The 26,477-nt window shown below is 46.5% G+C and overlaps 1 protein-coding gene across 2 annotated transcripts in view; it reads right to left on the bottom strand.

The window, feature by feature from the left end:
- Window positions 1-26,477, bottom strand: part of AP3S1 (adaptor related protein complex 3 subunit sigma 1) — a 164,176-nt gene that overhangs the window by 28,161 nt on the left and 109,538 nt on the right. For both annotated transcript variants that reach the window (XM_078675541.1, XM_078675540.1), the window contains exon 5: window positions 8,698-8,805. In XM_078675541.1, the coding sequence (XP_078531667.1) occupies window positions 8,698-8,805 (108 nt within the window). The remainder of the gene's footprint in view (window positions 1-8,697; window positions 8,806-26,477) is intronic.

Here is a 26,477-nt window from a genome sequence, read left to right as displayed (position 1 = left end):
TTGTGTTTGCGTCTGATCGAGTGGCAGTGGGAAATGAGCTTTGGTACCATATGTATTACATAGGAGATGAAAGCAGATGTTCAGGACGTTGGTGTTGCCAGGGCTGTGATTCTTAATCATTAAGCCTTATAGAAGGGCACCCTGCTGGGACACCATGCCAGTGGGGGTTCGAAGACACAGACAGAGCTGGAAACCTGTGGTCATCAAGAAGATGGGGAAAGCAGGAATTGAGTAAAGACAGTGATTTGATCTATCTGATGGGGAAAGGAGACCCAGGTCAAGCTAGAGATGCATATGTGTACAGACACATATGTATGGACATCTACGCTCTAAACAAAGAAAAGGGGAAATCCCTTGCTTTTTGGCAGATGCCCCTCATGCATCAAGCTCAGAAATAAGGCCTTACACTTGCATTCATTTAGTGGTAAAACGCAATGGCATTTAACCCTAGCATTTGAATTTGGCCAACTGATTTATGAATAAAAGTGATGAGGGAAAAATATTACTTGTTTCCATATGCTGATTTCTGATCTGGCATAATTAGCTAGGTTCCATAGGAAAAACTATAATTTAGTGCTCAGAATAATATATTATTACGGATTTAAAGGCATTCGGGATAAAGCCATCTAATATTTGTCATTACACTCTAACAGAATCCACAATCATGGAAAATGAGCTAACACAGCCAAATTGTAACCACAGCAAATGCATACTGAGGGCATCAATGAACATTTTATTCAAGTAATGCCATTCAGATTTTATAGTAAGCACCGAATTACAATATGCAGTATCAATCCTAATGACAGCAGAGGGAGCAACAGAACTTTGAGATTATGGTCAATAATGTTATTGTTCGCATTCAGTAAGTTGTCATAGATCATCTACTGGTAGAGCTCTTTCAAAACGTTGATATAAACGATGCAGTCAGAGAAAAAATATTGTTGAGGTGGATGCTAACCACAGCCGGCATGTCGACTGAATGTATAATGAGTCCCTACTCAACCAAAGGCACAGGTGTCTGCTCAACACAAGACATAGAACTAATGACAACCATTGTTGGCTTGTGTTTTACTGTGAGACAGAAGTAATTGTCCTTACCGGAGCTGTGGCGGAGCCCTGGACTGCGGGGCACCTACGGTCCTCACCGGAGCTGTGGCGGAGCCCTGGTCAAGGGGCGCGAACCTGCTGGGGACACGGGCGTCACAAGGATATCTTTAAAGACGTCCGGCAGGTGAGAGGGGCTGGAGCAGGGCATCATCGGAGGGTCCTCCTTCCTCTTGCCTGCACCGGACGACAGATCCCAGGGCAGGACGGTCTGCCGCAGTCCCCGACGGGACGAGACTGGCTCCGCTCGGGAGGTCGCTCCTGGAAGGACACGCTCACAGGGAGCGCCGCGCTTGGAGTACTGACCGCCTGGAGTACTGACACCCCCAGTCGCCCCCCCATGCCTCGGGATGCGAGCGGGAGCGGAGCTGCGGCGGGTCCAGGGACACTGTGATCGGCCACCAGTCTTCTGACAGGAGGCTGTGCACAGAGGGCTGCTCTCCCTGCACCTTTGTCGGCCCCCTCTCACGCGGCCCGGATTTCCAAGGGTGCTGTCGATTTTCCCCGGCTGGGGTGCATCGCCATTGTCCCCCTTTGTGCAAAATGGCGGGGGCCATAAAAGGATCAACTATCCAGCAATAAATCATACCACCGCCCCTAACTCGAGGATGCATTCCAACGAGTTCAAGGGGTATTAAAAGGAGATAAGGCTCTTCCTCCCTCCAAGCTGCAACCAGGAAGCAGAGACACAGAAACAGGACTATCTCGCCCTCAGCAAAATGGGAAAGGGACAAAGGACTAACAATACTGCCTTATAGTCTATTCTGGCAGACATCTTGAACAGCAGCAGGAAAAAGTGTTCAAGGGGCACCATAAAGAAGTTAAGTCTCGCTCCTCCCCCCAAGCAGCAACCAGGAAGTAGCAACACTGAAATAAGACTAACTCGCCCTCAGCAGAAAGGGAAAATGGTCATCCCGAACATTGACAATAACTGACAAAGGACTAACACTGCTGTCTGACTACATACTATTGCGGCAACCATCCTGAACAACTTGCTGAGCTGCAGTAATTGCCAAAAAAAAGGTATTTACATCACCACACACTCGAGTACATTGTTTACCTTTCACATATCTATGTACCTACACCTCCGGGTGATAGAGTCCATACCTTTACTGCAGTATTACACTCCCACGTGTACCTGGATATATCCACCTACACTTAATTCACGCTGCACCTATTGCACCTATCTCACGATGCTCACTAGCGTCACCTGACGCTTTAAATTGCAGTGGACATATGTTTTTGCCACAATATTTCAGCAGTAATATACGCATAGCTGATTGTTTATATATATAGTTATATACCTATGTATGCTGCTCCCTTTGCCTTCTATGCCTATAATGCACCTAGTTGCTAATACATATTGAGCTCACTCACTAGTGCCTCCTCTGTCCCTGTAACACATGGTCTGCAGCTATCTCATGTGACCCATGTAACATACTGTCCCACTAGTGCCCTTTCTGACACCTGTAACATATGGTCGGCAGTCGCCTCTTTTGACCTATGTAACATACCGTATACAGGCATTGGTATTTTGTTTGCATCCATCTGCGATCCTGCACATCTCCCCTGCTTAATCTCCCACACCCACCCTGCACCTTCCTAACATGGATCACTGCGGCAATCACACATTTAAAATAATCTACCCACCCGCACTCACAAAAAAAGCTGCTAAACGCTTTAAACACAACCTCCTGAGGTCCCACCCTGAAAGACCCTTTGCCGACACCTACTTCTCTCCGGCTAAGGGATCCCTGAACACCGATATCATCTTCCACACCGCACGTAGAGCTCAATGGAGAAAAACCTTCCAGGCCTTGCTCAACGTCTCCACCATCAGGAAATCCGCTCATGGACTATCACTCTCCATCGCTCCATCCAATCGCTTCCCTGGCAGTACAGCCATTACTATTTACAATAACGGGATTGTTCTAATTCAAGCCACAGACAGGAACCTGGAACTACTAGACGACCTGTTCCCCACTTTCAAAGAGCACCTCTCAAATCGGCGGCCCTCCACTCATACCCCAATACAACTGAACCAGAGCCCCTCACGTCCAACTAACGTCTCAGAACGACCCACCGCCTCTGACCCTCACAACGCGACTCTATGTCCTCCCAACTACCCCTCCAATCTCCCCACCCCCGCCACCCCCCACACCCGCGCCGCACCTAGCTCCCCCACCCGTGTCCTCTCTCCCCCCACTCCCTGCGCCCCCCCTCCTGGCCCCCACTCCTCCCTCATCACCCCCCACCCTACTCTTTGCACTCAAACAACTCATGTCAGACACACCTCCTTCAACATCTCCCCACTCACTCCCTGCACTCCCGCCACCCCTAGCCCGCACTCCTCACTCAACGGCGCCCCTTCCAGTCTCTGCACTCATCGCACTCCAGACCTACACCCCTCCCTCAACATCTCCCCCCCACCCCCACCCAAAGAAATACTGACATACACCCCTCCCTCGACATCTCCCCCCTCACTCCCTGCACTCCCGACACTCCGAGCCCCCACTCCTCACTCAACGGCGCCCCTTCCAGTCTCTGCACGCAACGCACTCCAGACCTACACCCCTCCCTCAACATCTCCCCCTCCACCCCCACCCAAAGAAATACTGACATACACCCCTCCCTCAACATCGCCCCCCTCATTCCATGCACTCCCGACACTCCGAGCCTCCACTCCCCCCTCATCAGCGCCCCCCGTATGCCCGACACTCAACCCAGGCCAGACATACACCCCACCCTTAACATATCCCCTCCCGCCACTCCAAGTCTCCACCCTTCCCTCAACAGTCCACTCCCTCCCACCCTTAGCCCTCCCTCCACTCCTGGTACCCACTCCCCCCTCAACATCTGTCCCCCCACTCTCACCCCCCAGCACTACACTTGCCCCCCCACAACGACCAGTCTCCACTCGTCCCGCATCTGCCTCACCCCGCCTGTCGCTGATTACCCTGCCAATAACTCTAACCCCACTCCCAACGTCACGCTGGATATAATTATGACCGCCCTCCTCCAAGTGAAAGAAGAGCTTCACTCGCTCAAAGAATTACTCCTCCCGCACCCCTCCCGCACGACCACATGTCAACGAATGTACAACACCCCCCCACATCTTAGGCACCCCTTACATGGGATTTCTATCCCCTCTCGCAATACCTCCAACAGGCCTAAGCGCACTATCAAGACACTTCCGAACCACCCCTCACATTGGACATCTATCCCCTCTCGCAATACCGCCAACCGCCCCCAGCGCGCTATCAAGACTCTCTCGGACCGCGACATACAAACCCTACTCAGCACATATGTCCCGGCAACCCAAAAGAGCTTAGCCACCACGCACATGTCCATTTCTACGATTCTCTCCAACCCCAGTAGGCACCCCACGTATAGCAACAGAGGCTCTGTTCCCAACAACCTCACCAAAGTCCCTCTCACTACGGATCCCTCCACCTCCCCCTGCACCCCCAGTCTCAAATGCACACTTCTCAACTGTAGGTCGGACCAAAAACACTCGATGGAGGTCGCTGACCTCATCCGGTCTAGGAACCTTGACCTGGCCATACTAACTGAAACATGGTTAACTGAATCCTCCAGTCCTATCATGGACATCCTAGTCCCCCCCAACTACTACATCACTAGACTTGACAGGCCCAACAAGACAGGTGGCGGAATCGCCTGCATTTACAAGAGCAACCTCTCTATTAATAAAGTCACCGCCCCTTCTCTTACCTCCTGTGAATACTTCTGCCTTGATGTCACCAGTGAGAATAAACCTGTATGCTCGTTACACATCATGTACCACCCCCCGGGGGACAACCTCGTCTTCTCCCAACAACTCATGGACACAATATTAATCAACGCAGGACGGCTACACACACAAATTTACCTTGGTGACTACAATCTCCATTGGAATGATGGCAGTGACGCAGTAGTTAACAGCCTCAAAAGTTTCCTTACCGCATCTGACCTCACTCAAATTTGCAACACTCCGACACACGACAAAGGCTCGACCCTCGACCTGGTCATTTCCAAAGAAGGCACCACTCAACTCGACTCAATACAACCTTGTGACTGGTCAGACCACCATATTATAACATTCATCATCAAGGAAAAGGTAAAACTCATCCCGGTGCAATACGCCATGCCCAAAGTCTGGAAAAGAGACATGAGGAAACTCAATCCAAACTCTCTACCCCCCTACAGCTGCAATCTCCTACTCCCCCCTACCGACACCTCTGATGTGCTGGTCCTAACTGACCACTATCTCAACTCCATGGCCACAATAATCAATGAGGCCGCTCCAATGCAATTGAAAAGAGTTTCCATGAAGAAATCCAACCCCTGGTACAACGGGAGTCTCAATGAAGAGAGACGGGCTATGCGATCAGCAGAGCGTACCTGGAGATCAATTCCCTCGACATTGCATCTCAAAACTCTTAGGAAAAAGAGAAATGCATACTTCAGGAAAATAAAACGCTCAAAGTCAGAGTTCTTCAGAATCCAGCTAGACCAAGCTAAAAACCGTCCAAGTAAACTGTTCGAACTAATTCGATCTCAATCTAAGGAACAACCCCCAGCTGTCGACATTATCAGCACTACCCCTTCTTGTGAAGATTTCGCAGCTTTCTTCAACAATAAAACTGACAATATAAAGAGAGACCTCCGCAATGACGCAAGCCTGTACTCAATACCCAACTGCATAACACCCATTGAACTAAAAAACAATGCGACATGGTCATCCTTTGACACCTACTCTGAAGGAGAAATTGGCAGAATACTCAGCACTCTAAAACCATCCAATCACCTCACTGACCCTCTTCCTGCTAACGCCGTAAAAGACTTCATCCCTCTGCTACTCCCACTCTGGACTAAAATTATCAATAGTTCGCTACAACAAGGAACCATCCCGGACTCCCTCAAAGTTGGTCAAGTTACACCTTTACTGAAGAAACCAACAGCCGACCCCACCGATCTAAACAACTACCGTCCGATTACCAACATTCCCACTCTCGCCAAGCTGCTAGAAAAATGCGTCCAACTGCAAATGACAAAACACATAGAACAGTTTGATCTCCTCAACCCACACCAATCAGGCTTCAGAGCAGGGCACAGTACTGAAACCGCTATGACTCACATTATCGACGACGCCATCCAAATGTTAGATCAAAACAATACCTGCCTCCTCATCCTTCTTGATCTCTCCTCGGCATTCGACACAGTGAAACATGAGAGCTTACTCGAACTCCTAAAATCAAGAATGGGCCTATCTGGGACTGTGCTTCGCTGGTTCACTTCCTTTCTTCACAACAGGTCTCAAAAATTCAAGAGCAAAAACCTAATGTCTTCCCCAGTACCGGTATCGTTAGGCGTCCCTCAAGGATCATGCTTATCCCCTACTTTGTTCAACCTAGTTATGGAACCTCTCACCACTCTGTTACAAGCATCCAATGTACACTTTCACATGTACGCCGATGACACTCAAATATATCTCAAGTTACAATCCCCCAAAGACATCCTGAGTCTGAATTCAACGATCAGAAGCACCCAATCTTGGTTGGCTGACAACCACCTCAAACTCAATGCTATGAAGACGGAGTTCCTCCTAATCTCACCTCCCACGAAAATATCTTCCGCTCAAACATGGCTTAAGCACCTAACAGCACTCAATGTCCAACCGACCATCGTGGACTCAGCTAAATCCCTAGGCATAACACTAGACACAAACCTCAGCATGCAGCAGCATATCAGCAAGGCTACTAAGGGGGCGAACTTCCAAATAAACACCTTGAGAAAACTGAAACCCTTCCTCCCAGCAAAAGACTTCCAAACAGCAGTACAAGCTCTAGTCATCCCTCGCATAGACTATGGCAGCGTGGCCCTCTGCGGCCTCCCCCTAACGACAACTGCACCCCTAAGAGCGTCACTAAATGCGGCAGCAAGACTCATCACTGGATCAAAAAAGCATTCGCATATCTCTCCTGACTTCAAAGCCTTGAACTGGCTGCCTCTGGAAGCCAGAATTCAGCTGAAAATTGCCTGCATGACGCACAAGGCTATACACTTGAAATCACCCAGCTACCTCACTCATAAGTTGACAATCTCAGGTGGGTCCAGAACCACCAGGAGCACGAACAATCTTCTGCTGAAACCGCGATGATTCCGGAAGGAAAAAACCTACAAACGCTCCTTCTCTGGTATGGCGCCCAGGATCTGGAACGCACTTCCTCCTGAAACAAGACTCATCTCTTCCTCCCTTCTTTTTAAGAAAGAAGTTAAAAGTATCCTTATGGCTAAATACACTTGAACAATTTCGCGTGTTTTACATTAAGAACAGTATTACCAGTCTGGCGCTATGATACTGCCTATATATTCCTATGCACGTGTTTATTTACAGCGAGTGGATGGCCGACGCTCCAATTTTGCCTGCTACCTCGTACCTGTACTATACGTTACATGAGTACTATGTTATATACTATATTGGTGCTATACGTTATAGGAGTACTATGTTATATACTATATTGGTGCTATGTACATGAACCTGGTGATGACTTACGCTCCAACTATGCCTGCTACCTCATACCTGTACTATACGTTATATTGGTACTATGTTATATACTGTATTGGTGCTATGTACATGATCATGTTGAGCTACCTCCCCACTATGCCCCCTTGTTCCCCTGCCCTCCACCTGCCTTTGTAAAGCGCTCTGTTATCTGCAAAGATCTTGTTCGCGCTATATAAAACTCTCAAAATAAATAAATAAATAAAAATAATCCCCTCACAGGCAAACAGCTACCCAAAGTTATTTTTGTTCAGATAACTGATCACGGGGAAGCATTAGGAACTTGAAAGAGGGCCCACAAGACATTTTAAAGGGTTAGGTACTCGTATACCTTTTATTAAGTTCTCAGACTAGGTCATGCACAAACGTTGTCATCCATTTCAAATAATTTAACATGTTGCATCAATATTTACATAAGGTTTTTGAATGGAGCCCAAAAGAAAGTAATTGGGTTTTTGGTTTCTTTGACAAACTAGCCCAGTACACTTACTTGGCTTAACTAAGATTTCAATCCAAAACAGACTCAGAGTCAGAGGTGAATTTTGCTAAAGAATTGAAGGTTTTCTGAATTGCTGGACCACTTGCATGTTGTTTACAAGCTGAGGGTAAGTAGAATTCACAGAACACGTCTTGGTAGTAGTTCCTTTAGGTTTTTGGCAGCCAAACAGTGTAACCGGCTCCAACTCAATCTTAGATTAGAACCCTGCGAGGTCCTTTTTTGGAAACATCTAAAAACGTGGCTTTTTAGAAATGGCCTTGTCCACTAACAATGCAGGGATGCCCATTCTCTGAATGACATCTGGAATCCAGCACGGTGACACAATAAAACAGAGTATATTTATTTTCGATGGTGCTCAATCATCAGTGTTCTCTCAGACAACTGCAGCATTTACATATGCACCTGTTTCTAGTTTGAATTAGTCTGCAGTGTTTGGTCTGGGTTCGTAGGACATACATAATGTTCAGTACAAGCACATGTTACAATCACGCTTACGAGAACTGCGTCTATAGCAGAATCTTAGACCTACCTCAGACTTCTCCAGTTTGTTTTGGGCATCAATTTGCGTGACAATTTCGTTCATATTGGTCTCTAGCACCATTCCTCCCATTACCATTTCTGCCAGAATATTGTGTACCTAAATAAGAAAATGAAGAAAGGAAAGGGAGAAATGGCAACAATAGGTAAGGGCATGTGCTGAAGAGGAAGGACAAAGGTCAAGTTACTTTACTGTAGCGAGATGAGTACAAGTATTGTGTACAAACAAAAGAAAATTAAGAGATGAAGGGGGTGGGGGACGAAAGAGAAAAATGTCAACAATGTGTGAAAACATGTGCTTAAGAGGGAAAAATGTAAAAGAACTCTACTGTAACGACATGATTGCAAAAAAGCTCACTTCAAATTTTCACACTGGTACTCGTACAGCATTCAATTGTACATTACTATGCATTAGGGGGCACCTGGTAGTCCAGGATGACTTTACAAATTGTTCCAGAGTCATCATCATGGGTGGTTTTTGAAAAAAGAGTCTTTGCTAAAGGAAAGTATAAGAATGAGTGCACTTTAGATTGACCTGAGTGGGGCTAGAGGCTGTACTAAAGTAGTTTACGTATAATTGAGTGTACATAACTGTTGAGGAGAGAGAAAACTGTGCACAAAATCAGGTGCAGCCATGTTTTCAAGTATTTCCCCTTATTTACCACTAAAGCAATTATGGGAATTCGAAAACATACCTGATAATGAGAGGAAACAGTATTTGTACCAAGTTTTAACACTGGTTTTACCGTTCACCGCGGAATGAACCCATCAGTCTTTAAACTGCCCCATATAAGCAACTGTGTGAACCACTGCCACCTTGGAAAGCACAAACATCTACCCAAGCTGTTCACAATAATAATAGGGCATAGCTGAAATGACTTAAGGAAGCGGAGCACAGTATTCCCATAACCCTTTCGCTGCTAGGCCTCCATCTCAGTGCAAACCCTTTTTAATTGCAATTTGGGGTAGTTCGAGCTTAGGTCTCCATAACCTTTTATCCACATAGGGTGTCCACACCAAATCTGTGTCCTTTTTTACAACATCCTGGAAATTCCAAATGTACCCAGGGGTTGTGGATTCCCCTGTGAGGCTGCGTAAAAATAAAGCCAAAATCCAGCTAAAGTTTGAGTTTTTGTCAGGAAAATATGACAAAGTGCCCGGGACAAAAGTGTTTTTTTTCTCATAAAAATCGTATCAACAAACTTTTTGCTGGGCTAAAATCACCATCTTCCCAGCTTTCAGGAACATGCAAAGCTGAATAAAAAAGGCAACTATTTACCACAGTTTTGATTTTTTTTTTAAAGAGGTTGCCCATTATTCCTATTTTTTGTGCTCTTAACCTACTACCAGTTTGTGATGGAAACCACTTTGAACTAAGTGATCCATAAAAGCTATAGATTTCTGAAAGGTAGACAGAATTCAGAATTCAACAAGGGGTAGTAACAAGTGCAGATACCTCAAGGATTTTCGAAATTAACTGTTGAAAAAAAATACTAAAAATGAATAGGAAACCCGCTGACTTGTAGGGGAATGGACGCCACCAGACATGGGTGGGGGGGGAGGGTATGGATCGGGAGGTCTGTCTGTTTGGGGGAGGATGGTTTGGGAAAATGAATGGTGGTTTTTATTGTATTGGGGGTGTTACTCAGGGCTTGACATGGGTAGGCTGTTCTGGGTGCTTATAGGGGGGGGGGGGGTTTGCTTGATTGAATTTGTCTGTATTTGCCAATGAACTTCCGATGCCGACTGATGTGTGCTATTTTGGAGCTGAGTTTTACAATAAAAAGATTTTTTTTTAAATGAATAGGAAAAGGCGTCCATTTGTGACATTTCACCTGTAACGTTTTGTAACAATGGGCGCTTTGCAAAACAATATACCATCACGTCCAATAGGCCCTTCTGGTTGCAGTGTTATATAGAGTTTGTAGGATTTCAATGAACCCAAGATACCCAGAGCCAACAACTGAGCTGCACAGTAGAATGGTTTTTAATTGTGTACCGACTATAGACCAATTCATGTGGTGAAATATGTAAAGTGAAAAATGGGTATCAAGGAAAGCTATGTATTTCTGATATTGGCACAAGATGTGGAGTTTTACAGCAGTGGTTATTTGAACATCTCTGAATTTGTGGGTACCCATACTAGCAAATGATTTAGAGAGTATTTTTTTTAATGTGTTCTTTCTCACACACTGGCTTACCTTTGGAATGGAAAAATGCAGTGAAATTTAATTGGTAATAACAAAGATCCAGAATCCCTTGCCAACCTCAAACCTTGACTAAAAAAATGATTTTCCTCACATTTCTGTGATGAAAAGTTCTGGGATACGCGGGGAGCTGCAAACCTCCTTCCACCCAGTATTCTCTTAAGTCTTCGGGTAAAAATGTTACCTCACTTGTGTGGGTAGGCCTATTGTCAGACACACGAAACGGCCCAAAACACAACTTGGATACATCACAATTTTCCACTCAAACTGACATTTTTTGTAAAGTGGGTAGCTGTGGATTTTGGGCCTAGCTCAGCCGACACCTATGGAAATCTAGAAAACATGTAATTTTTTTTAACTAGATGCCTCGGGGAATTCAGGATGGGATGACTTGTGTGGCTCCCATGAGGTTTTTGCTACCCGCAATGCCCTAAAAACCTCAAACTTTGCCTAAAAACATGCATTTTCCTTATATTTCTGTAATGGAAACTTCTGGAATCCGCAGGAACCCACAAAATTCGCACCACTCAGCTCGGCCCCACATATGCCAATAAAAAGGCTGCCCCACTTTTGCGGCTGGGCCTAGTGCCTGCAACACAAACATATCAAACCAAGGCCACAATGAAGCATTTATTATGATGCATTGTGGCAAACTGAGTGCTGGAGTGTGAGGCAGTGTGCGCCCACCCCCCTCCTATTTGAAAAGGCCAATGGGAGACCTTGCTAGGGGACTTCTATTTACCTTGGTTAAATCCATTCCCCATGCTGGCACTAGGCCTCACCACGCAAATACAAGGAGATGATAGATGGAACATTGAAACTTTTCTGATTTGCATATGGCTGGGTCTGAAATGAGGCGGAGAAGTGAGCTAAAGAACAATTTTGGATTCAAACCGGATCTGTGACTGGAGTGAGTGTCTGAAAAGTTTCAGCGCTCCGTCCATCATCTCCTTGTGTTTGCTTTGTTCGCCCTAAGTTGGCAGGGAATGCCCAGACATGGGTCCTATGCTCACTTTGCCACTGGATTCAAGCTAGCCTGGCTGATGAGGGGCGTTACCCAGAAACTGGTCCCAGGATGCTTGTTTCCGGTCCAGGGAAGACCTGGCTTGGCAGTTTGAGCTGGAATGTTCCCATGAGGAACAGGGTCAAAACTGAGTTGCATATGACTGGGTCCGAACTGGGGTGGTGAACTGAGCTAAAGAATGATGATGGATTCAACTTGGATCTGTGACGGGGGGACGAGTGTCTGAAAAGTTTCAGCATTCTAGTCATCATCTCCGTGTTAGCCTTACTAGGCCAAACCACACAAATAGCACAGCAATTCTATCAGCACAAGTGGGGCAATGCTGAGAGGAGGAATTTTGTGGATTACTGCGGCTTCCAGATGTTTTCGTTGCAGAAATGTAGGGAAAATGCGTGATTTCAGGCAAAGTTTGAGGTTTGCAAGGCACTGTGGGCAAAGAAACCTCATGGGATTCACACATGGCACATCACCCTGGAATTCCCTGGTAGTCTACTTTTCAGAAATGTCTGTAGTTGGTAGGTTTCCATGGATGGCAGCTGAGCATGGCCCCAAATACGGCTGCAGCTCACCTTATTGCTGATCTCTCAAAGAAGCACTTTAGGGACTTTAGTGTTAAAGTCTCTTGGCCCACCCACACAAGTGATGTAACATTTTTATCAAGAGACTTGAGGGAATACCCTGTTAGGAAATGTGAGGCTCCCAGCAGATTCCAGAAGTTTTCCTCACAGAAATCAGAGAAAAATGTGTGTTTTTAGTAACCCTGGGCATAGTTTGTGAAGTAGCGCTACGCGTAGCTACGCGAAGTGCACTACGCGAGCTAAGCATAGCTTCGCAAACTGCATAGTGCACTGTGCAAGATGCTGTTCGCACTGATTGCACAGTGCCAGATGCTTGTCCGCACTGTGGGCGACTGACGCTGGAATCTGGGGACCACGGTTCGATCCCCGGCTCCGGCGGCAGGTTAGCCCAGCACCATGTGACTCTGGGCAATAGCTCGCTTAATCTCCCCGACGGCCCCCCAGCGCCTAGAGACCCTTACGGGTGATTGTGCGCTTTACAAATGTGGACTTTACTTTACTTTACTGTGCAATCAGTGCAAACTGCATCTTGCACAGCGCAAGCGGTCATTTTCTTCCTGCTAGAGTAGATTTCTCCTCGAGCGGCAGCTTTCTCAACGCGGACTGGTAGTTTCTCATCGCGAGCGGTCTCGAGCATACGCGACCACTAGCAATGAGAAACCTGACCTCCCCATGTTGAGAAGCTCGCCGGGAGGTTTATTTTCCACGCTCGCGATCGGCAACTTGATGTTGCTGATCGCGAACGAGGAAAAAGTCTCGCCGAGATGTCATTTTGCTTGCTCGCGGTCGCCAACTTGACGTTGAGGACAGCGAGCGAGCAAGCAAAAATGACCACCACGCTACGCGTGTGTGCACTGTGCTATCTACGCAAACGTAGAGTAGTGCTTTGCCCAGGCTTAGGTTTTAGTCAACATTTGAGGGTTGCGGGCATTGTGGGTAAGAAAAGGGAATGAAGCATACCTCCCTGGAATCTTCCAGATGTCTAGTTTTCAGAACTGCTCGAGTCTGGTAGGTTTTCCAGGTGGCAATGTACCAAGCCCAAAAAATGCAGCCATGCTACATTGCAAGTGGGATGAGACTGGGAGTTAACAAAACTATCCTGGCCCATTTGTAAAAACAACACCCAAAAGAAGAAAATGTCGTCTTTGATGCCATTGGGATGGGATGCCTTGAGGTTGTAGGGGTGGGGACTGTTAGGCTGGGAAATACTTTTTATTAAAAAATATATATTGCTGCCATACAGTGGACTTTCTGCTCCCCCCATGGGGGTAGACCTGGGGTAATCACCCCACTGGCCCATTCAGTTAGGGACAGGGGAATGGCCATGCCCTTGGTCGGCAGCCCCATCCCTACATTAAAAAAAAGAAAATCCTTGGCTTCCAGTGGGTTTTCTGCCCCACGGGGGCGATTAGGGGTACTTACACCAATATACACCCCCCCCCCGACTGTTTCCCCATTTTTATGGGGGTGGGACCATCGATCCCTGTTGTCCAATGGATTTTCTGCATCGCCATTAGGGAGGACGATGGGTGTCTGCCCCATATGCCCCCGGGCGGTGGGCAGAAAGAATGCATTAAAAGAAACACCAAGGGGAGCACAAGCCCTTGCCCATGGGGCCACCCTTCTCCCTGGGGTCTAGTGGGTGGATCCTTTCTGGGGACCACCCTACTGTGACAATTCTCAAATAGAGATCCCCTGGGGAATGGTACCCTTTACCATGACACCTCCCCTATCTGAATCGGTGCTCGGGGGCTGAGATATGCCCCAGGACACCAATGCAGTGAAAATTAAATGAGCCAATCAGATCATTTCACTTTCAATGTAATTACATCATAGAGCCATGAGAGCTGATGATCATTACATTAAAGAAAAAATGCCTTCGGTTGCTGGGGAAGCCCTTCCCCAACTCCAGAGGCTGAAATGAAACAAGCATTTGTGATGCAATAGGTCTCGCACTTGCAAGATTTTGAGCTATTGCTGGTGTAAATGACAATGTCTCTACCTTTACAAAGATGCCTGGGGGTACGCTGCACCTTTTCCCTGGTAAGTGAATTTCTGTGCTCCTCATGTAGCTAAGAAAAGGAAGCGTGAGCAGGAGTTCAAATGCAGCATGTGTCTGTCTCCCTGTAGAATGCATGAGATGTCGCTTGAGCACAAGCACGACTTTCCTGTAAGTTGCGACATGGCTTGAGCACTCGTAGCTTGTCAGCTGTGGAAGAAGAGCAGCTGGCTCTGATTGTAAGCTTTAAACGCTCAATTCAAATAAAGTTTCCACATACAGCCTCTTTTTTTAGTAGACACTATAAAAAATGAAAACGATATGTGCTGCAACATTTACCCCATCTAGGATGGCAGTGGGTCTCGTCCAGGTCAATGTAGGAGGTGCTGTCTCTGTGCTGGCTGAGTTAAATGGACAAAAGGAAGCGCGAAAGTAGCACCACATGAGTCCAGCAAAGGATAATGCGGCAAAAACTAAAAAGCTGGCCTGGTGGTCTGGAGTGGAGTAATAGAAAAAAGGATAATATTGTGCACATGCGAAACCAAGACACAAAGAAAAACACCCGTGGTGCACATGCGCATGTATATGTGTCTTTTTTTGGTGACCTGTGTGTTTAGAAACGCAGGTACGAATTAGTAAAAAAGGCACATTCGCCATTATTTAATACAAAGCTGCATTTTTTAGGTTAAAGCATGGTGTGCTGTAGAGAAAAAAAAAGTTGTAAGCGGTCCTCTCTCGCCTAGCATGCCGCTTACTTTGACCGCCCCCAGGCTGAGCTCTGACGAGTGCCCATCCGGCAAGCAGAAGAAAATAATTTGCAGAGGTCTGTAACAGAAACGGTTGCAGAAGAGCATATAATAATTTATTAGAAAACTTAAGAGCACTTTCCATTTTCTATAAAAAAAGAGCTCATGTTAATAAAGGATCATAGCTAGTACGGCAGAAATTCATACCGGTCGTCTACTGAAAAAATAGAATTCATCTCAGAAATGGATTTTAGAAAACGGGCGGTCATCTGAGCTGAGTCACCCTTCATACACTCCTGTAGGGGTCTGGACATGTCCGCACATTTAGGATCCACCAGATTGGACGCAACCAAAAGGTTTGCAAGGGAATAAGGTTCTGCAGATGCACAATACGTGAATTAAATTTTCTTCCCCATTGTTGCAAAAATGGCACTGTGAGCGCATATCTGCCTTGTACCTCCGGCCGTACTTGTACACCATCAGGGGGATTAGGCCAAAACGTAATCTCATTAGGTGATATTTCACTGGTGGCTTCATGGGGATGACAGATAGTGTGGAAGGGCTTTAAGGTCATAGAGTTTTGACGCCCAGCTACCATGGGAGAGATTTTTCACGGCTACTGCATCATGTTCCGCTGACAAGATCTTCGCTTGTTTGGTCAGGACTTTCGCAACCACCCCTATGGGCAGTGAACTTGCCCATATATCTTAAGCTTCGAGTGAGTCCAACCAGAATATTAAAAATTTACTCCAGGAGGTAGTAGGAGTATTTAACAGAGAACATATGCAACTCTTTAGTGTGAAGTGCAGAAGAGCATGTCCTGCATTCAACTGCAGGCAGGAGAAAGTTGTTTAAGAAAATAGTGCTTGAGGCTGTAATTAAAACAACCAGAGTAACAACACATGTAACGGGGGTGTCCTCATGGGAGATTACAACAGGAGAAAAGGCGGTACTAGGGAGGGATTGCTAAGCCTATTGACCAATGAGAAGCTGCCATTTACAAAGGAAAGTGACAGGAGCCAATTAAAAAGATGGGCTGAAAGTGGACAGAGCTTCATGTCCATATCCTGAATAAAGCACGTCTCAAAAAGACAGCACAACCGCTGCTTACTTGAGACCTAAAAAATCCCTATGGTGTTAACACTAGAGGGATTTTCCGACTAGGGTATGAGGACTGCCTAGAGCTGTCCTCAGCACATGAGGACTCGGGCACATGATGGCTTGGAGCCATCCTATGCCCCTAAGTGGTTAGGCCTAAATGGGTAGGTTAGATGTCACGTAGGCCCTTAGCCAGGGGCTTGAGGGCGAACCTGACAAATGGGATCAGCCAAAATATTTCAAATATCAAACCCATCAATAAATATAACATGATCTCAGTCGTAAATAGTGTCCCACCCGACTCCCAATGTTTGGTACAGATCAATAGGTCGAGGAAAAGTGCAGCAGAGAAGAGCGCATAGGCTATATCATAGGTAACATGCAGATTGTCTAAGCTGAAATACACTTACAAAAAAGTGACATTATCAAACATACAACAGGGGGCTTATATGCTTTTTGGCCTGAGAAAATTCAACCACAGTTGGTGAATAGATGTGGGAAACACTTATAGGAGAAGTGCCCCTGGTGTATGCTGGTGTGAGGACTTAGAAATAAGGACTATTACAATGATCTCCTGATTGAGATGTATGTCTCAGAAGATTATTATCATAAATAAGCATCTGTAGGAACCTTTTTGGATGGTCCTACCCCCCCCAACCCACACTTTTTGTTCCAATGCTGGTGGTTAGGACTCTGATAGTGCACATGAGCCTGCTGCCTTGGCCCCAGTGCCAGTGTTCTCCCCCTAAAACTGTTGTGTAAACTGGAAAACTCAAATGACAAGGACTTTACCATCCCTTATAAGTCCCTAGTATTTGGGACTAGTGGTACACAGGGCATGGGCGGCAAAGGGGTCACCAGTTCAAGATTACCGCACGCCTTTTAGGGACCCGCAACAACGAATCAAGATAATACTGATTTGATCTTGAAAGAAAATTACTAACAAACGTTCTTAAATTATTTCCAAAAGATAGGAAAAAATGAATCAACTCAAAGAAATGAAAACTTTACATTAAAGACTCTATAGAGACAAAACGGTATTAATGTACCCATAAACAACTTGAATTACATAAACCAGAGACCTCAGAATCAAGTAACTCTTTGTCTCTTAAAAGCTCAACTTCCTGCAACTGTCAGCTTGTAAAAAAATCTGGTGCAAACGATGTACGTGTAATGTACAGTAGTGATGGTCATCTTCATCTAGTGGCCATCGAGCACACTACTTAGTTCAATGTTTTCGCACTAGAGCGCACACGCGAGAAACCTCCAGAAACAAAGCTTTCTGTGACATGTCACAAGTTCCTGCTGAATCAGACTCCAGACCCTAGTAGAGTATTCGCAAGTATAATAATTGTTAATGTTTCGTTTTGTGTAATAAAATATTATTTATTAAAATTGCTGGATGGTAAAATTAAATGGTATCAGGAGGTGGCCCCGAATGTTCGGCTGTCTAGGGGCCTCTACAGTTTATTGTGGCACTGGGGGTCACCAGGGCCTGATGTATTGTTTGTGCCACTCTGATTGACTGAAGTAAACCACTGACAGCAGGCCCATCATTGCAGACTGCAGGACCAGTGCAAACTACTCAAACTCGACTTTGTCCTCACCATACGAGATCAAATCAATGCAATCTCTTTCATTTATGTCAGTCATCCCTAAGGGAAGCCTTTGAAAGCCCAAGAGGCAGGGTACATTATATAAAAGGTGTGGACATGTGTGCAAGCTTATACATCCCTATAGATGCCTTTACCATTCAAGGACACTATAATTGATATACGGTCAGTAGGATAACATGGCCAGGCACCCAGACAAACCAGAGATTGGCAGCTCTATTAAGCTACACCTAAATGTGTCTTGTTTGATATCAAACAACGTGCCTCCTCACTCCTGACATGAATCTTGTGCAGAGGGTGATATGGCATGCACTCAGGTGGCTACCTTAGAGGCTGCCCACCTGGTCGCCCCAGTCTTTCATGTGCTCTGCTGACCGCTCACATTTGCTGCCGCCAAGACAGGATTCTGATCTTTTGTCAGGCAGTGTGAATACCCCAGGAATCAGGTATAAAGGCCTGAGCAGGAAGGCTAGTGAAGTGGCACATCAAGACAGTGAACTTCAAAAGCTACACCACCTCTGATATGCATCAGGACACCGCCCCGGGCACATTTTCTTCAGGACAGGCAGGAAATTAGGTATGCATGAGTTGTACCCCCAGTAGGCTGGCCGCACCTCTAGGATGGCCTGCCAGATCTATACAGCTAAGGAAGACTTCTGACATTTTTTAGAGTGGTAGAAGTAGTGGCTTCTGGGTAGATAAGGTGACCTACACTCCCAGATGTAGTTAACTCAGGGGTGGATTAGCCGCTGGAGCAAGTAGCCTATTGGCCACTTGCACCCACATACCTAAATCTATGATTTAGGGTGGGCTACCCATGATACCAGAATCATAGTTCTGAATAAATTTGCAATGAAGAGGACAAATAAGAGACTTGTGTCTGCTACAAAAGGAATTGTCCAAATCAAGAGGGATACTTTGCACCTGTGGCGATGCTCCAGGAACTGCCTGACAGACTCGAACTATGCTAAATCTTGGCCCCCCCCCCCGATAGAGGGACCCCGGTTAGAGCCTGAAGCACCCTCAGACTCCCCTAGACTAGTGGCACTAGTCTCCTGCAAACTACAGGAAAAACGATGCTCTGGATCCGAAGAATCTCTGGCCATCAGGCCCTCCAAGGGATTGCCTCATCCAGATGGCCTAGTGCATTGTGGGAACTGTAGTCCTGCCTTCCATGAAGTTACAGGCAGCAACTGTGTTTCCTGGGATCACCAAACGTTGAAATACCCATTTGGTGTGCTTACAGCTGCCAAGGTGTGTTGGTCGCCAGTCTGGCAACTGACCTTAGCACGCGACACTGCACCTCGATGGAACTCCATTAGACTTTCATCCGAAGTCGGCAGCAGTCCTATTGTGTTTTTGCATCTTGTCCCCCACAGCACCATGTAAGCAGTAAAAATTTGATCTCCCTCTGCTCCTGAACTGCACCAGGGGCAGCCAGGATAACTCTGCACCCGGGCTCCGAGGGCCAAATAAAATTGAACTAACTGTAGTGGCTTGGTCCTGGGACCCGCATTACCTTTGCCTTCCTTGGGTTCCACAAAACGCGACCTGCAAGGGACCGATTGTCATTAGTGGTTTTTACCACAATGATAGAGTTTCACTGAATTGCTTTGCAATGATTTTCTATTGCTTCTAATATCCACAACTCCAGTTATATGTATTTGATTCTGTTAATTTTGGTATCTAAATTAAGGTAAAAATCTGCTTTATTTTTATAAATTGGTGTTGGGTTTGTTTTGAGCTGTTTCAATTACTTACCATCCAGGTTGGTACTCTGAAATGCTTAACACATGTTCGTCTAGTAAAACTGAATGCTCTTTGCCACTCTACCAGGACAGAGCTAGAGATTTATTATTGTGAATTTAAGAACCATCTTTGGGGGTTTGTGACAGTATTGCATGGTGAAGCCTAACCAGCATCACCACATAGTAATCCACCTTCCTACAGAGTCTTTTAAGGAATGCTACCATTTCTCTGTAAAACACTGGATACAGCTCAAACGCAGATGGTGCTCAGAGAAGTCCTAATGATCAACAAAAGACACTTTTCCAAATAAGAAACTGCATGCAGCCGATGATCATGGTGTTTGCACGGGTTATTACCACTCTACTCAGATTGAAGCCTTAACTAATATCAGAAACTTTCAGGAGTAAATGAAGCCTTGAGAGAGACCAGAAACTACTTTATAAGCTGTTCTCAATAAAAAAATGGCGCATAATTGCCATGTGACAGACTGATCAACAGCAAATAGATAGTAAATGGGAAAAAGCCATCAAACAGCCAGACAAGTATAAGTCCTTACCTCAATAAGCCATTATCTGCCTTATTATGGTTCAAATAGTGTTTATATTGAAAAGGCGTTTTTTGATATGCCTATAAGTTGGAACTTGTGGACGAATTTGCACAGAACTAGCCAATCTGCTTCTAAACCAGATCAGTTTCCGAAATTTGTTTTACCTTTAAAGGTGTGGTAAAATTGGATCTGGGCGATATACACAGCTCCAGTTACACAGGTGTGAGTTTAGCGGGAGTACACAGAACAGTGACAGATTTACAGAGGCACTCAACAGGGCTGTAACCTTTGCTTTTTAGGTTTCGCCTGTCGAAAGCTGCGCAAGCATGCTTTCGCGCAGGCGAAATCTTATGAGAATAGTATGTGGGCTTTGTTCCGCCTCTGTCTTCCATTGGCTAGCTCCATAAATGGAGGCTAGCCATTGGAAGAGAGAGGCGTCCGTCATTCTGCGAGGCGATTCGTGGGCGTTTCCGTCTAATTTTTCTCATCCCGCCCCTTTGTGACGTCATTCCGGCGGTGGGCGGTTGTTTTTTTTTTTTTTTATCTGCATGTTGGTTTCATTTCCAACGTGTTCCTTGCAGGGTGGGCTGTGCGATTTCGAGTTGCTAGCAGGTAAGCGGCATATTTTAATACTTTTATTTATCCCGTTCCCGCCACCCTCCCGCTGTCCGTGAGCCCGTTCACCCGCCCACCCTCCCGCTGTCCGTGAGCCCGTTCACCCGCCCCCCCCCTCCCGCTGTCCGTGTGCCCGCCCCCCCCCCGGCTGTCCGTGAGCCCGTTCACCCGCCCCCCCCCTCCCGCTGTCCGTGAGCCCGTTCACCCGCCCCCCCTCCGGCTGTCCGTGTTTTAAAAAATAACGGGACGTTGATAACACTTGTTTTGCTGTGAATGCTCATTAAATGGCAAAACCTCGCAACAGTGAGAAGATTTCAGCGCACAAACATGCCTTCAGTTGTGTGAATACAAACCCTGCTTTCAGACGGGGATCTTGTGCCTGGACATGTGGCCGCAGCTGCCTTGCTGAGGGGGGGAGCGGGTGGCACGCAGCAGATGTGTTCACATGGCAGCATTCGGCTGCCGTGAGGAATGCCTTGGTTCCGGATGTAATCCCAATTCAGGCCTGCACGTCTCCTATCTGATCCCTGTTTTTTTTAATTATTATTATTTCTTTACAAAACGCTGAACATTTATTAATTTAGTAGGTCTGGGTTGGTAGCACCGCTATCTGTTTCGCCTGTAGTAACCACATTTTCAGTGCAACAACCTTTGTAAATCGCGTTTCTCTCTGTCGCACTTTTGATCTCCCCTCACAGTAATTCCGTATCTTCTGCCTCCCGTCCTCATGTTTCTCCACCCTCCCGCCCCCCGATGTGCCCCGTTTAGCTTGTGTCTCCCATCCGTGCCCCAGTGTTGTTTGCGCCCCATGTTCTTTTCCCCAACCGCTTTAAAATCCCCGCCATGGCCCCCCGTTTTGCTACCGGCCCTCTTTCTCCCTGCTACTTGAGTGCCCTAAGTTGCTTCGGTCCCTTCCAGCTCCCCCCTGTTGCTTCCGCCCCTCACTTGTGCCCCCGTGTTGCTCCCCTTCAGTTTTTTCCCCTCCACCCGTTTAAAAAAAAAATTAAGTATTTTCCTTTTCCTATTTTCCTTTTCAGTTACTGATCCAGCTCAGAACGGTAACTAAAAATAATAAAAAATAAGCGACTGAGCAAAAACTTAAAAAAAAAATCTGTGATGCTATGCTGCATGGCGCACACACATTGGCGCAAAGTCGATAGGCCCCAAAGGTGCGACCTATTGGCTTTGCCAATGCGTGTTTATTGTCTTAGACAAAGCCTGGAACTGATTGTTGGTGTTCATGACTTATTTGGAGCCGCGGGGCTATGGCCTTCGGCTGCTGACTTCTCACACCTGTAGCTGAAAGTGTTCAGTTTCGGGCTCGTACTTTAGTTGTCCGTCACCTCTGCAAGAAAGGTAAAGGTGGCCCAATTTTCCTCACCTGTTTAACAAGACCACGCAATTTCCGATTTTGTACTTACTGAGGAACTGCTGATTGCTCACGCTATTAAGGCCTTTTGGTCTGATCGGATAATATTATTCACAGTCCGTTAGGAGACCACTTTATTCTATCATGTAGAAAGCTTATTCTTATCCAGGGCTTTTCACTGTGGTTTGGAATTGTGTCAATAGTATCACTTAAAACAATTTGCTCATCCTCGGGTCAATTGTCTTTGTTTTATTTATTAGGTTTTCACTTGATTTTCCTCTCTGGGGGTTGGCGTTTATTGTTCCTTTTAAGACTTCCTTTTCAACAGGCATATTACTGTGTACATTTTGATAGCTCTGATTCGGTTACAGTGTCTGCATTTTTTTAATGTCCCAATGTTCCTGATCCCCTCCCCCCCCCGTTTTTTTCACCAATCTCTTCTTGTTTGGGATAGCGCAGCCGCTCTGTGGCTCTGTGTGTGTGTGTGTGTGTGTGTGTGTGGCTCTGCGTGTGGCTCTGCAGGTATGTATGTGTGTGGGACTCTGTGGGTCTGTGTGTTTGTGTGTGGCATTTGCGAGAGATTAAGCTATTGGCATTGTAAATGACAGTGCCATTTATTTATCTGTTTTGAAAACCAACACATAAATAAAAAATTTGTCATTTACAATGCCAATAGCTTTAACTTTTTCAAAGGCGAAACCATTGCATTGTAAATGCTTGTTGTACTTGCAATGGACCCCCTGAAGTGAGGAATGTGATGCCAGGTAGTGAGCCTGAGATGGGAGTGGCGGGTAAGGAACAGATCTCCTCATACACAGAAGATGTTCCGATTTACTTCAGTGGCGTTACCATGAATCTGTCACCTTTCACTTCGCAATGCTCGCTGGACTTTGCGTATACATGGAGAAATCGTGCATTTTCCTCTTTGCAGCCCCAGTTACTATGCATAACTTCAAATATCTTCCTGTACGTGTAAATAGAGACCCAGAGGATGCTAGCGAGGGCACCTGGACAGGGTGGTCATCTCTCTTCGCTCGTCATCGGTGTTCTGGCAGAAGCTTGCACTGTCAACTATGGGCTGCATCACACTGGTAAAAATGGTGGGCTTGGCATGACTTCTGTATCGGTTTGCCAACGTTTTCCTGTTGCTGCCTCACACAGAGTTGGAGACCTAAACGATTTGCTTTCTGATCGGAGCATTAGGGAGGTATTGTATGGCTCTGGGAAAACGGTTTATGTCAACAGAAGCCGGAGGCCTGGGGGCTCCAGACTACAACTTGACCTATCTAGAAGGGCAACTACATTTGCTCATGACATGGATTGCTCCAGAGGAGATGCTCGAAGAGAAGTACTTTTGGGCTAGCGCAAAACATACGGTTTCCGAGCCGGGCAGTTTTTGGCATATGCAGCACTTTGAAAGATGGTGGGGGCGACTCTGGAACAGAACCTAACACTGACCCTGCGTTGCAAATGTTGCTGACATGGAGTTCCATGAGGCACAGAATCACCAATGGGTAGAGAGCACTGGGACATATGGATGGGATAGCGCAGCCCAGACGTAAACGCCGCTGGAGTCACACACTGCACATTGACCTTACAGGAGACTGGCACCATGTTATAAGCCGCATTCTACAGATTTTGAGGAATGCACACCTGGAACTGTGGAATTTTAGTTCGTGTACTGAACATCATCTACGCCATCTTGCAGACTCACGTATGAGCATACACGACAGCCATTTTAGGTACCATGGTCTCCCTGTTCACGATCGCCCGTCAGCACACTTCCCTGAACCTTGCAAGCCTTCCCCGCGCACCCTGGCTGCCCCCGCACTCACATGCACAAGTCATGAACCCTCCCCTCCCATGACTCTGTCTCAGGGAATCACACCCCGCGCCTGACCAACACCTCCTTTCCGTCCATGAATACCCCTCCTTTGATGACCCCTTCCTCTGAGCCCGACTGCCTGTACGAACCGCTGGTCATCCTTTAGCCCGAGGATACAGTTTATTGCCCACTACTGTATGCACTCGCTTTTCCTGAAAGAAGCCACTATTGATCACGACCTCCCCACCCCCTGAGATTCGATCAGGCGCACACATTCCAAAGGAATCGGCAGAACACTCTGCTGCGTGATAGCCCCCTCCCAATCATATGAGGGGAAAGGGCCTCTACTGTTGTCATGTGTTGGAAGGGGCCGGAACTGGGGGGTGCCGGGGATGTCGTTCTCATACTTCACAATGTCTTTGTTGTAATAAAGAGCGTCCACATGTCTTGAACCAGTGTATAAAAGACCAGGTCTCAGAGAGGTTTGAGAGAGCACCTCGAGACGATACCTTGTTGTCTGATCTGATGTGTTCTACTCCGTCGGAATAAAACTTGTTTCCTGTCTTCCTGTCTCCAGCGCCTGCCTCTTTATTGGATAACTTCGTATGGTATTAGAGGCGTTTTACGCCGGGCAAATTTAACTTAGGAAACATAAACTAAATCGCCTGACCATTTTGAATTGATCTTTATCAATTGGCGTCCCAAACGCGGGGCCCATCAGCGACACGTGGATCCAGTGGGAGAGGTCCCGACGACAGAGTGAACGACTGCAACGATCGGGAGAGCTCCTGTCCGATAGACCCTCGTCTGACAGCCGATCATCTGAACTTCACTGATTCCGAGCAGACCTCTCCCGAGTGATCTACGGTCCTGACTGGGAACCACCAGGAGTGCCGCGATAGCAACAGAGAGTAGAGGACGATCGGGCGCTGGAAGCGGAAGACGAGAAACTGTCCATGCGGTCCGGGTAAGGTCGTGACACACGACAAATTGCGAAATTGATTGATTGATTGTTTGAAAATACTAGTATTACTTATTGACTGTTTCTGAGAGATTCTCTATTTGCAAACAAGCACAGAATCGCCATACTCTCTTTAGTCTTTGCAGATAGTGAAGGATAGGTAACGCGGACTTTTGTCCCCCATTGTAATCTGCCGTGCCTATTTTTCTCCCCATTGATTGATTGATTGAATCGAGCATTGAATTGTTCGAAGTTGGTTCTCTTAGGGATCTTCTCTGCCTACAAACGGGGAAGAATAGGAATATTCTCTCTCCCTTTGCAGATAGTGAAGGCTAGGTAACGCAAACCTTTAACACGTCGTGCCTATTTCGTTCCTCATTGATTGATTGTTTGTCCAAACATTGACTGTTTGGAATTGGTTCTTTCTGGAGGTATTCTCTATTTGCAAACAGCATAGAATAGAATATTCTGTCCAGTCTTTGCAAGTAGTGAAAAGATAGGTAGTGCAGGCTTTTGCCCCCCATTGTAATCCGTCATGCCTATCTTCTCCCCATTGGTTAATAGTTGGGTCAACCCGGACCGCTTATTAGAGATGAACCATCCAGCTCCACTGGAAGGCACCCCTAATAAGGACATGTTTACTAAGCAAGGACTAGTCGCCATAGCTTATAGTAAGTTATGGCATAAATATACAAAAAAGGATCCTGAAAGTCAGTGGCCACTGATAGGTTCTTTTGATGAAAATAAAATAAAAACACTAGAAGCAGCTGTAAAAATAAATAAGGTAACGCCCACTATGCTCGATAGTATTGGCATGTGGCGCAAAGAAGCAGAACAGCGAAGGAAAAGAGAAGAAGCAAAAATAGTGAAAGAATTACGAAAAACAGCCCATCTGGCCGCAAAAGAACTAGATGAAGAAATAAGAAGAAGAGAGGAAGTTAAACAAACACAAGAATCAGGACTGGCAGGCCAATGCCCTGTCAGGACCGCCCCTACGCTCTACCCGGAGATGCCCTCCAAACAGCGGGCAAATGACGAGTTACTGCTCGGTCCTCCAATTATCTACATGCCTCCTCCATATGCTCCCTGCCAACCTCTAGCACAACACTCACCAGTTCAAAGTGCAGGCGTGGGTGACTCTAGCGCTAGTGCCCCGGCTCTTACGGCCTTCGCACCAGCCGCATTGGTAACAACACCAGATGAACTCGAGACTGGCAAACAGCTAACAGCCAGACCAAATAGGTTGAGCAAAGATGAGCGGGATGGAATCGACCAGATAGCAAAGACCCTGGTAGAACGGAAGGAGAGCGAAGAATATACGATGAATATGCATAATTCACATGCCGGAAGTCACAGACGGCATTTCATTTTACGGTTCAGCTACCACACCCTGAACGCATATGAGGATAGGTACCAGAATAGGGGGCCTGCAAAACTGACG

This window comes from Lissotriton helveticus, chromosome 2_1 (genome assembly GCF_964261635.1).
Source record: "Lissotriton helveticus chromosome 2_1, aLisHel1.1, whole genome shotgun sequence".
Classification (NCBI taxonomy): Eukaryota; Metazoa; Chordata; class Amphibia; order Caudata; family Salamandridae; genus Lissotriton; species Lissotriton helveticus.
Note: the sequence above shows the minus strand (reverse complement) of the source record. Positions and strands in the feature narration are given on the sequence as shown.